This window comes from Octopus bimaculoides, chromosome 2 (assembly GCF_046866305.1).
Source record: "Octopus bimaculoides isolate indiv1 chromosome 2, ASM4686630v1, whole genome shotgun sequence".
NCBI lineage: Eukaryota > Metazoa > Mollusca > Cephalopoda > Octopoda > Octopodidae > Octopus > Octopus bimaculoides.
In genome coordinates this window covers 160339075-160353266 of record NC_142929.1, presented here as the reverse complement: position 1 = coordinate 160353266, position 14192 = coordinate 160339075, and the positions used below count along the sequence as shown (strand labels likewise).

Below are 14192 nucleotides of genomic sequence, written 5' to 3'. Positions count from 1 at the left end.
GTAAGTCTGGCACACATTCTACTCATCTTTTTTACGAAACTACTGAGATATTGGGAGGTAAATACACCAACAACAGTTATCGAGATGTAGAGAAACAAAAGCAGGCAGAAAACCACACCCACAGCGCGAGCACACACACACACGCACACACACACATAACGTGAAATAACTCTCATGATCGTTGCGATTGGCTAAATCCGAGATGATATTGCCCCAGCATAGCCGCAGTTCAATGATAGAAACAGTAAAAAGGATAAACAGTATCCTTTGTTTTTTATTGGCTTTATCCTTTTAGGAATGCTTGTTTTAGAGAGAGGTTATCTGTACGTGCAAATGAGTTAAATGTTTTGTAAACACGTGCTATGCAGGCAGCAATACAGGTGTAACAGATAAATAATACTGATGCACAACTAGTGTGTTACAACGTGACTGTCATACCAATTTTCGATGATACCCCACGATTGGGTGCGTATTTGACCTCTGGTATGTACAGATGTCAATTAAATCAGAAGCAATATTTGAGTGGTAATTTATATTATTAATGTTGGAAAGATGAGGTGCCAACTTAACTCCAAAGAAATTCGGACTAAGAATACAAAACGCCGAGTGAAACACTGCAAGACATTTTGTTCGGTATCTAACGATTCTATAAACTCTCGTTTACAAAAACAGGTATTTCTCAAATATTTATATCGAATTACTTTCTCCCTCTTATATGTGTGTATGTGTCTGTGCATATATATTGTTGGTTTCAAATTTTGACACAAGGCCAGCATTTTCGGTGGAGGGGGTAAGCCGATTAAATCGACCTCAGTGCTCAAATATATATTGAAGTGGATTGATAGAATCTACAAATTATCTGACATTGATTTCAATGCAGCTGACTTAGAGAGTAAACAAATATTGAGGAACATTATTTACATTATTTACAAATTTCGTCGATATTTACAGTACTATGTTTAAGAGATGAGGAATTCTGTACATTATTCACATTCGACGAATATTTGGCTTCATCATGTTTGTTGTTAACATAACGTTTCGGCTGATATACCCTCCAGCCTTATTCAGGTGTCTTGAGGTAATTTCGAACCTGGGATCTCATTCCTAAGGTATTTTTCGACGTTATTATTATTATTAGTAGTAGTATTAGTAGTATTATTATTGTTCAGGTCACTACTTAGAATCGAACTCGGAGTCTTGGGGTTAGTAGCCGCGCTCTTAACTAATATGCCATATGCCCGGGCATATGGCGTAGTGGTTAAGAACGCGGGCTACTAACCCCAAGATTCCGAGTTCGATTCTGAGCAGTGACCTGAACAATAATAATGATGATGACAATAATAATAATAATAATAATGATGATGATGATGATGATGATGATGATGATAATGATGATGATTATAAAAAATAATAACAACAACAACAACAACAACAATAATAATAATAATAATAATAATAATAATAATAATAATAATAATAATAATAATAATAATAAGAGCACCGGGCTGAAGAGGAGAGCACCGGGCTGAATAACAACATGGATGTGCTACACCGGGCTCCCTATACAAAAACATATCTAATCCAATAACATCGATGGAATTAGCCAAAAGAACCGGTGGAAGATTTGAAGGAAGCGGTCTTTTAACGAAGATAATTTTTTTAAGAATATTTTTTATTCTTAAAAAATGAAATTTCACTGCAATACAAAGCACAGGACCTCCTATGCACGATGTCTCAATGAAACACGTGCGATCACACACGCAAAACCAACACCGGAAAGTTTACAAACTATATAAAAAAAAAAAGAAATGGAACAAAATAGTAAGTACATATATTGAATAATTACGCATACACTTGAACGTGTACACAATGATATATACGTTTTGATACCCATAGAACTACACATGCATCTTAATGTTTACAGAACTACGTAAAAATCACAGGACACACTTACGGATACGAAAACACATATCACAAACGAAGCAAAACCAAAACTTTTTTTCTTTCTTCTTTGTTTATTTTCATTTTGTGAACAAATACAGACAGTGAACCATTCATAAGTTTAAAACGCCACACACACACAAAAATACACTATGCCTGGAGATAAATCTATCAACAAAAAAAATACAGATGAATACCGATCTGCTAGCCTTAAAAAACTACGCTATGAGCAATGTTTACATGCTGAGAACTCGGTGACGGTGTTGTCTCAAAAAACTGACCCTAAACAGACAAATCCGTCCCCGAATGTCAACGCCAAAGCTCGTCATGCCTCAATGATAACAAGGCAGATCACAAACCAGAGTGGTTATCGACCGAATCACAAAGGGCCACTCACTCGAACTAGATCTGCTAGCCTTAAGAAGCTACGTCACGAAAGCTCGGAGACGGTGTTGTCTCAAAAAACTTACCCTAAACAGACAGATCCGTCCCCTAGCGTCAACGTCGAAGCTTGTTATGCCTCACTGTTAATAAAACAAAATATAAACCGCAATGGTCAAAGACCGGATTATAAAGGACCACTTACTCGGATAATGAACCAGATCCGAGACGAGAAATCTGCTACTGGTTCAAATCTTCCCGACACACAGGAGCTGGAAGTACCCCACAACCGGAATATTCCAACAGATGGCCATCCATGCTCGTCATCAAATAACCAAAAGAAAAAGAATGAAAAATGGTCTAGGGAAGATAATAAAGAAGTTCTTAGAGCCTTCTACCGTGCCATATATTTCCCTACAGATAAATCTAATACTGTACAAACCTACTTAAACTGGAGACAGAAACACCTTGCAGTAAGACCCTACATAGACAGTAATAAACTTGCCAACGTCAGAAGAAACATTATTAAAAAAAAATTACTAACTGAAGTAGAGATTGACCAAATTAAGCAAGCAGTAAAGGATAAAAAGAATGAAACTGCAGCTAAAGAAGATACTACAGAGGAAATAATTATAAACCAGCCCAAGGCTGATGAAAATACAGTAATAATTGAAAGAGTTAAGGTAACTGATAGGCAAAATAAAATACTCTCTGAACCAACCATAAACACTAAGGCAGGTGAAAATCAAATAGATGAAGGAAGTCATACAGAAATCGACGCAACAGAACTACATGATCTAAAAAATCAAATCATGATTGAATGGCTGAAAATTAAAGAAACTCGTATGAATGAAGGCGACACTCTCCCCAAAATTCGCAATTCTAACCAAAACCTGAAAATAATTGGTAAAACCCGCCTTGCACTTAAGGATATAATTTCAGCTAATGATGTTGATATTACAGATCTCAACCACCTGTACTATGCCTCCGCAAGAATCTCAACGATTCTATGTGGTGAAAAGATTAGAAAAAGACAACACTCCCACAAAAAGCCTTCTTGGCAAGAACGCATTCAACACCAAATTAAGCTGCTTAGATCTGACATAGAATGTTTGAAAAACCTTAAATTTGACAAGAGTATCAAACCTACAAAGACCCAAAAACTAAAGAAAAAATATAACATGAAAACCATAGTTGACATTGATGCCACCATAGAAACCATCAAGCAAAAGGTATGTGCTAAAGCTGCCCGCATAGCAAGGTATGAAAAGCGTGTTAAATTCTTCCGAGATAATAACATGTTCAAAAATAACCCCAAAAATTTCTACAGGAAGATAGGGAAAACACCAGTAACAATAAAGTCTGTCCCATCAAAAGAAGAAGTGCAAGAATTTTGGAATAAAATCTGGGCAGAAGATAAAACACACAATGAAAAGGCCCCTTGGATTGATAGAATAGCTACAGACCTAGACTCCTTAGAGGAGCAAAAGTGGGAGGGGGTCAGGGTAGAAGATATAAGATCTGCTCTCAGGAGGTCAAGCAAATGGAAGTCTCCAGGAAAGGATAAAATTCCTAACTTCTGGTTGAATGCCTTCCCAGAAAGCCATGAACTGCTAACAAAACTTTACAACGATGTTTTGCAAAATCCTAGTTTGATGCCCTCTTGGCTAGTTAATGGTTTAACATTCCTGCTTCCAAAAAATGAGGAAACAAACGAACCAAAAAATTATCGCCCCATAACCTGCTTAACAACAATGTATAAGACGCTAACATCTGTCCTAACCGAGTACACCTATAGTTTTTTAATAGAAAGTAGCATATTCCCTAATGAGCAAAAGGGATGTAAACGTGGATCTTATGGTTGTAAAGATCAGCTACTCATCAATAAGATGATCTTAGAAGATTGTCACAAGCGACACAAAAACTTGTCAATAGCCTGGATAGACTATAAAAAGGCCTTTGATAGCCTACCACATAGCTGGATTAGGAAATGTCTGGAAATGTATAAAATAGCTCCTACTCTGCGAAACTTTTTATCTGTAAGTATGAGATCATGGAGAACCACACTGATGTTGAACAATGACAATGAATCTCTAAATGCTGGAGATGTAAGAATTTCATGTGGCATTTTCCAGGGTGACTCACTATCACCACTCCTCTTCTGTCTAGCCCTAATACCGCTCTCAAAATTGCTCAATGATGCACAGTATGGTTATAAAATATTTGATAAAAATATAAATCATCTCATTTACATGGATGATTTAAAGCTCTTTGCAAAAAATGACCAACAACTCAAAGGCCTACTAGCGATTGTTAAACAATTCAGTGATGACATCAGGATGCAATTTGGCCTTGATAAATGTGCAAAAGCTATCTTTATCAAAGGAAAAATGAGAAATACATCTAATGTGAACCTTGACCAGCAAAATGTCATAAAAGAGTTAGAACCAGCGGAGAGCTACAAATACCTAGGGGTAATTGAAGGGGACAATATCAAGCACTCAGTGATGAGGGAAAGGATCAGAAGAGAATGTTATCGCAGGGTGAGAGCAATACTGAAGACAGAGCTGAACGCGAGAAACAGGATCGAAGCGATCAATGCTCTAGCCATACCAGTCGTGACTTACAGTTTCAACATCGTTAACTGGTCAATTACTGAAATATGTAATGTTGACAGAAAAATACGAAAACTGTTGACAATGCATAGAATGCACCACCCTAAGGCAGATATAGAACGTCTTTATCTGCCAAGAAAAGAGGGAGGTCGAGGACTACTACAGCTGGCATTATCAATGAAGGTAGCCACAATTGGCCTAGACACCTATATGAAAAACTCTGAGGACTGGATGCTAAAACTTGTCTTAAAATATGAAAGCAAGAAAGCATCTTACTCAGTAACAAAACAGGCAAAGGAATATCTAAGTGAATTCCAATTGCAACAAATTCAAGAATTAGACGAACTAGAAACACCTACAGAAAAAGCTAAGCGCTTGAAAACCCGTGCTAAAATTGCTGCCTTAGCTATTATGACTGAAAAATGGCATGGAAAACCTCTCAATGGCAAATACCCAAAGAGAGCGAATAATGCAGATATTGACAAAGCCCTTACCCACCAATGGTTAATGGCCTCTGGATTGAAATCAGAAACAGAGGGGTTTATCATAGCAGCCCAAGATCAATGCCTACCTACAAAGAACTACCAGGCCAACATATTAAAGAACGGCAGCTCCCCATTATGTCGTATATGCCAACAACAAAATGAGACCATCGATCATGTTGTCTCCATGTGCAGTCTGCTTGCGCCTACAGAGTATCTCAACAGGCATGATAGAGCTGCACAATATATTCACTGGGTAATATGCAAAAACCTGGACTTGCCCCATGATAAAAACTGGTGGGAACACAAACCACCCCCAGTACTTGAAAATGATCACATTGCACTCCTCTGGAACTTCACCATTCAAACTGACAGAAAGATAGACGCAAATAGGCCAGACATCATACTGAAAGACTTCAGACAAAAATCATGCCTCCTCATTGATATGACTGTCCCAATTGATATAAACGTATCTGTCAAGACCTACCAAAAACTGAGCAAATATAAAGATCTTGAAATAGAAATTAGCAAAATGTGGAATCTGAAGACGAAAACAATACCTATTGTCATAGGTGCCCTGGGAATGACAGCGAAACGGGCTGATTACTACCTAGCTCAGATACCAGGAAACCCCAAAATGGCTGAAGTCCAAAAGATAGTGCTCATGGGAACTGCCCATATCCTACGTAAAATACTGTCTATGTGATCTCAAATTTTAAAGCAAACATAGTTTTCTTATGGTTTCTTAAACATTCACTTGAACAAAACTGTACAAATCCAAATATATGGTACCCTAGGCATAACACCTACATGAACTTCTAACTTGTTGTCTCTTGAGGTCTCTGGGTGAGACTTGGATCCAACTTGTACAAATGCAAAACAAAAGTCAAACATAAAATAATAATAATAATAATAATAATAGTGGACTACCAAAAGGCTTTCGACAGTGTTCCCCACACGTGGATTCTGGAAACACTAGCCATAAACAAGGTGGCACCAATTATCATAAAATACATAGAGCACTCAATGAACAAATGGCAGACAGTGCTACAGCTCCAAACAAAAGAGGGACTTGTGAAAACGAAAGCCATCCCCATTAGAAGAGGAATATTCCAGGGAGACACGCTCTCTCCACTCCTGTTCTGCCTGGCACTCACACCTCTAACAGAATTGCTAAATAGAACTGGATGCGGTTACAAATGCTATGGAAAAACAGTCAGCCACCTTCTATATATGGATGACCTAAAATTATATGCAAAAAACGACAAAGAGCTAGAAACACTACTACAGACAGTACACGGCTTTACCAAGGAAATAGAAATGAAATTCGGATTAGAAAAATGTGCCAAAGCAACCCTGAAAAGAGGAAAATTAGTTAAAAGTAGCAATATAACACTAGATAAAGCCAATGAAATAAGAGAACTAGACGAAAGCCAACCATATAAGTATTTAGGAGTCAATGAACTAGATAGGATACAACATACACAAATGAAAGAAAAAATAAAGAAAGAGTACTATAGACGAGTTAGATCAATACTAAAAACAGAGCTCAATGCTAAAAACAAGATAATGGGTATCAACACTTTAGCTGTCCCAGTTATAAGCTACAGCTACAACATCCTTAACTGGACACTAAACGAACTATGTAAAATAGACAGGAAAACAAGAAAAATAATGACAGGATATAGGATGCACCACCCAAAATCTGACATAGAAAGGCTATATATACAACGCACAGAAGGTGGCAGGGGTCTTATACAGCTAGAAAACTATTATAAAATAACCACCATAGGACTGCAAAAATACCTACTCCAGAAGCAAGGGAAACTAATACAAATAGCCACAAAACACGAGCAAAACAAAAAACTGTGTTCAGTATTTAAGGAAGCTGACAAATACAAACAAGAAATCAATCTACCTAACAAATACGAAGAAGAAGAAGAAGAAACAACAAAAGCTATAAAACAAATGAAATCCAAACTAAAACTAGAACAGCAACGGACCATGATAAAACGATGGCAAGAAAAGCCCCTACATGGTAAATACTGGGCTAAACTAAATGCGAAAGAAATAGACAGAGAAAAATCCCAGCAATGGCTGAGAAGCTCAGGACTCAAAGCAGAGACTGAAGGATTTTTAATTGCTGCACAAGACCAAAGCCTCCCCACCAGAAATTACCAAAAACACATAATGAAAAGAAATATAACAAGTAACTGTAGAATATGTGGAGATCGACAAGAAACAATAAATCATATTATCTCTGGCTGCCCAGTCCTGGCTAAGAAGGAATATATTCACAGACACGACAGAGCGGGGACCTATATACACTGGAAGCTATGCCAACATTATGGAATAGCAACAGAAAAAAGATGGTATAAACACACGCCAGAAAAGGTCACAGAAAACGAGAAAGCAACCATACTCTGGGATATGCCAATACACACAGATAGAGAAATTAAGGCGAATAGACCAGATATAGTTGTCAAAGATCATGAAGGAAAAAAATGCCTTCTAATTGATGTTTCAATACCAGCAGATGACAACGTTTCTCTAAAAGAAATGGAAAAACTTTCAAAATACAAAGACCTGGAAATAGAGATAACTCGAATGTGGAATCTAAAAACAGAAACAATTCCTATCATAGTAGGTGCCTTAGGTATAATAAAAAAATATTCAGACAAATACATAACAAAAACACCAGGACTTACAAATATATATAACATACAGAAAATTGCACTACTGGGTACTGCACACATTCTACGCAAAACACTTTCAATACAGTAAACATAAGAGCACCACAGCAAACCACAGCACATACCCAAGGCGCACAGAGCTGCGCTCGGTAGTGAAGTGAAAGCACGTTATAAAAATAAAACTACTGAATAATAATAATAATATCAAAAAACACCTTAGGAATGAGAACCCAGCTTCTAAATTTTCCCAAGACACCCGAAGAAGGACGGAGAGTATATCAGCCGAAACGTTATTTTAACAAAAAAAAAGATGAGGACAAATATCGTCAAATATAAATAATGCAAATAATGTACATACTTCCTCATCTCTTAAACATAGAACTCTTAATATCGACGAAATTTGAATTTTTAATGCTTCATATTGGTTTCAAACTTTAGTATACGACCAGCAGGATTTGAGGGGAGGGCAGTTGATTAAATCTATGTCAATGTTCAAATGGTACTTTATTATATCGCCTAGAAAGGATGGCAGGCAAAGCAGAACTCGACGGAATTTTAACTCAGAACGTAAAATCGAACGAAATGCCACGAAACATTTTGCCCGGTGTGCTAACGATGTTGCCAGCGTGTGGATAAATAACTGGAGTGATTATTCTAGCGTTTTGCGTTCTTAGTTTATATTATGATGACGCCAACTTTGATTTGCATATTTTCATGGACAATAAATGTTAGCCCAGTACTGGTTCTTCTGTTTTTCTTTTCGTTGTTCCCTCGCTCTCTAGATATCAAATTGGCTGCATCCAGACCTGGTGGAACGAGCTCCATTCTAGGCTGATTATGTCACGATCGCATTTTACATATCCAAAACTAAGTGGGGCGAAGGATGGAGGAAATATAATATCGGCAATAATACTAAGTACAATATACATTCCATTGTAAATACATATATACACGCACAAATATTCATGCGTGCGCACAATTAGTGCATATTTAGATACACAACTAATTATCTATACGTAATATATTTTGCGCTCGTTGATAGATCGGTGGTATGTTTGAATGTGTGCATTTCTGTCAATACGAGTGTGCATCTATTTCTACCTTCACTTAGCGGATGTCAATGTATTTGATAGGAAAATTGAAATCTGTAACAACACTGGAAACATAATTTAACTTGCGTTTCAATTCACATTTGAGAATAAATGCATACATTTTACATGGTGTAGCCATTTCTCTTTAACAACAATTGGCTTTCCTCCAGGAATTACAACTGACTACTGACTCAAACTGACAAGGGACCCTCTACGAATGCGTATTAGTCTTTTATCAATTAAATAACTTCTATATAACTTCTGGGGGGGTTTTTTTATATACCATTTCAAATGAAAAGTATCTTACCTCAATACTCTCTTACACGCGTAATGTCAATTTTCTTCATTCCAAGCTGTGTTATTCAAATATCAAACCAAATTCCTAAAACGTTATAAAGTAACATGTGTGTATATCCTTTTAAATACACACAGACATATCGTACGAAACATATGTATATATTTAATATCTTCAGTCAAGTTAATGCTAATAATTTATACGAAATATGATATAATTAATACACCCAGATACATATATTACTACTTTTTTCCCTCCCATTTTCAAATTCATAGCAGAAGATGAGTTCGGCAGTGCCACTAATTTTACTTCAATCGTTTGATGTGTACAGCTATATTATTTGTGGAATACGTTGCTCTGTGTATGTTCTCTGTAATTGAAAATTTCCTCTTTTGAAATTTAGTCTCTCCGATTATGTGCTGGAAACTTTCGGATTATTTGTTTGGGAGAGCATGCGTCAGTATATGTGTGTGTACGCATTTCCTGATTTCAAAATGTTAAGCTGGCGTCTTTCTAGGCTATTTACAAAGCGTTGTGTAAAATCCATTTAATATTCATAGCTATATGAATTCTTTACATAATTCTCTGTAATTAGTTTTTCTTTATGCATGAAGCTATTAAACAGAGTGAGTTGAAATTATACTAAAACGTTGCGTAACCAAGAATTTATAATTTATGCTATTTAGTTTTAATCTTTCATGTTTTCCAGGATATACGCTACGATGAGCTAAAAGAATTTACGCACCATGGAGTCAACATATCGTCATTCCGCTTGGTCGATCCTACAAAACCTCAGGTCGTTCGTGTTTTAAGTGACTGGCGATTGGATCAAAGTCGAAGAGGAAAATCTCCACTAATGGGAGGCACAGAAGTAACGGTGGGTCCCACCAGAAGTGATACCACACTTTTGGATTTCTTCATATTTCTTCTAATTCAACTACTAGCATTCACTCAAATATATCATATACTAACCCAGGAATTACGCACATAAATGCATTGTCAGAGAAAGGCGAGCGTTAATTTGGTTGCATTATTATTGCAATAGTCAATACGGTGGACTGGCAAAATCGAAAGCAGGCTGAACAGAATCATTAGCAGCATATTTTGCAGCACGAAATTTTATCAGTCAACAGGTCGCGGTTTCAAAGCGACGAAAATGTTTTGGCAAATTAAATTTAAAAGCTGAAATGAATCTAACGGTTTTTGTGTGTTTTAAAATGGCTTATAAACACATTCCACGCTGCAATTGTTTTAGTTTCAGCACGCGATCTCAGATCAAGTCACTTGCTATGCAAGTACATTTCCGCAATATATATATATATATATATATATATATATATATATATATATATATATATATATATATATATATATATATATATATATATATATATAAACCATTCGTGTATATATATGTATATATGAAACAGTCGTGTGCATATATATATATATATATATATATATATATATATATATATATATATATATACAGCAGTCCTACAGATGTATAATCAGTGTTGTGTTTGATGTATTTGTTGTATTTCTCAGTCAGTAAGGAAGGTAATTTCCACGCGATTCTTTCTAAAGCAACCGATGTTTTGGGACGATGGAATGCATAGGATGCAAATCTGACCCAAATGCTTATAACAGATTGAAATTTTCTAAAATCACCAAACATGCCACCTTGTTGTATTATACTGACCGATGTGTTAAATCTACCACTTAAGTCAGTCAGTGTGGGGTTTTAACCGAAAAACAGCCTTAGTGTCCCACTAATCTACCGCTCTAAATTTGTACTTTAAATCGACCTCGGAAAGATAAACAGCAATATTGGTGTCTTCAGGATTTGAACTCAAAACACTAAGAAGAGAAAAGACATGCTGCGTAGCATCCTATCTCGCTCTGTTAATTTGCCACTGCAATGAACCGTAGCAAGATACTTATTTCTGAGATAAATAGCGTTCTATTTTGAACAGTTTTCCTATAAACAATGCAAGGATTTCATTATCTTGCAATGTACCATGGTATGTAACCCTCTTACCGAGCCTATACTGTGCAGTTAGAAGTCGACGAAGTTAAATGAAATATCCTGTTCATATATTGGTTATTCATATAAAAGACTGTAGCGCTAATAATTGCACCAAGTCTGTTTACAAACACACACATATACAAAATTATGTTTACATATAAAATGTGCTTATAAATATTTATATTTATGTGTAGGTATATGTGTAATCGCATACAAACACGCACATGCATATATATACATAGTCATATATACGAATGGATGTTCGTGTATGTGTGTGAGTATTAAAGGTTGTCTAAGTTTTTCAGATGAGTTATTGGTAAAAAATATATGATTATATAGGTTAACTCGTATTTAGAGATGAAATATTCATGTTTAATATTTATATGTATCCTGTGTTTCGGTTGGTTTAATTTCCATTCTTCATCGGTTGTCTTAGTCCAAGTTATTTGCATTGCACTGAATCCAATCAAAGCCAGTGACTATCCTGTCCGATACGACGTACATATCCAAAAATAAGACATCGGATGTCGATCGAAGATCAAACCGATTGAAAGTATTATCAAACAATAGAGATTCTTTTATAAATCAGCTCAATTTCCTTTGTTACGTAAGATGTACATGTCACTTAATAATATAAAATGAATACATAAGTTACTCCTATCTTCTATTGTTTCATGCGACCCTATAATCTAAATTGTTTATTAGCCTTCTTATTGCATTATACAAAATAGCATTATTAGCAGTGACATTGTTTTTACTTTTAGTGGTATAATATCAATACATGTATATTTATCATCTTAACGTATCCATTGTATTACATACCGCCATAAGCCTCTTGTCAACACTGTTCTATCTTCATCTGAATTTTCTCTTTGTTGTATATTGTATCATGCTCGAGGCTCATCTTTATGCGTTCAGATATGTAATGAGTGCATGTTGTCTTTTATATGTAAGCTTCTTTTCTTTATTGTAAACCTTTACGAACTGATTTTATGTGTATAATCTCCTATGTGTGCTATTGAATGCGTTGCGTACGCGTTTCTGAGAGTATCGATTTTGCTTTGAGGGTGTATGATCAAAAACTACGATAATGCATGACTTTTTGACTTTCTTCAAATGAATGGTTGAATTCTTAATTTAACCCTACTGTCAAACGTCGGATCGACCTTTCTGATAATAAATGTAACCACAAAGAGAAAGGTGTATCAGAATACTTTAGATATTTATTCTCTGGGTTTTACAAAAATAAAATTACCACTTGTGATGTGAATAATTCCTTTATATATTTATACCCATTCACACAAAATTTGTTTAACAATGGGATTGCTACGTTTTTGCCTTCGTAAATGATATTGCAGCAGCAAGATACTCTGATTTTTTTTTTCAAGTGCCACTTGACGTTTTAGACTGCTTTTCAACCTTCATGTTTATAAATCAATAATAAAGGTTGCATTAGATAAAATATATACTGTTCTAAAGTAACCTTTTTGTTATAATTGACCGATTTACATATAAAGCGAGTGTAAATAAATATATTTCTTTAAAAAAGTGCCATAAAGTATTATATTTTTCTAAAATTATTCCTGAAAAAAATAAAGGCAGCGTCTATTAAATGTTAGAATCGTTATCCTCACCAACTTGTATATCATCACTTCCATCAATATCATCGTGATCCACACCATCATTATCGTTACAACATGCATTGTCAGCTCTGGCTTAATAATTCAGGTCAATATGTCCGAATAAGAGAAAAACTATTTGAAAATATTCATTTATAACCTAGGCTCAATATAACATCTAGTTTAGACTAGTTGATTATATCGATCCCAGGATTTGACAGACATTCATTTACTGACCACATTAGGTTACGCTGTGAGATTTGAACTCGTAAACGTTTAAACGACGAAAATAAAATATTCATGGCGGAACATTAACACTAATGCACACCAATCTGATGGATGTGCTGTCTTCTTCCTCTGCATTTTCTACTGTTGCTATCGAAACTAACTGAGCATATATCACCATGCTTGCTCACTCCATTTACTCGTCTTTCATCTCATCGTGAACCATATAATAACCGTCAATTCAAACGACTTCCTTAACTAAATTTCCCAAACAATTTTCTCCGGATCATCACTCTTTAAGTCTTCCTCCAGGATCACATCTTTTGCATAATTGCACTTCCTCAATTAATGCATAAACGGCATCGAACTCACTTGCATCGGAGCAACTGAGATTTAATCTGGGGGCACTTCCAGCCATCCTTATCGATCCATAAAATAATATTAAAACTAAATAAATACTTAGTTACGAAACATCAAAAATACATAATTTCCCTTAATATGCAAAGATAATAAACTTCATTTTTCATAGTTTCACATACGGTCTACTATATTCCTGAATATTCCAATACGGCACTCACGATATTTGTGTCGTATTGATGTTGTCGTATCATATGTCGTGGACAGTAGCATATTTTCTATAAAATCAAATCATTGATGTACAATTATTTGCTACGTAGATCTCTATCTCCAGATTGACTGTTGCGCATAATGCCTGGCAGGTTTTATTCTGGCTCTCCGCGCTTCGAGTCCAAATGGTACAAAAGTCTAGTCTATTTACATGTCTTTCATATGCTATTCTAGTATTGAGTACACGTTTACAT

At 35.6% G+C, this 14192-nt stretch overlaps 1 protein-coding gene across 3 annotated transcripts in view; it reads left to right on the top strand.

Moving 5' to 3' along the window:
* LOC106874384 (glutamate receptor ionotropic, kainate 2) overlaps positions 1-14192 on the top strand; it is a 952973-nt gene that overhangs the window by 644402 nt on the left and 294379 nt on the right. For all 3 annotated transcript variants that reach the window (XM_089347990.1, XM_089347991.1, XM_089347992.1), the window contains one exon: positions 10208-10375. In XM_089347990.1, the coding sequence (XP_089204116.1) occupies positions 10208-10375 (168 nt within the window). The remainder of the gene's footprint in view (positions 1-10207; positions 10376-14192) is intronic.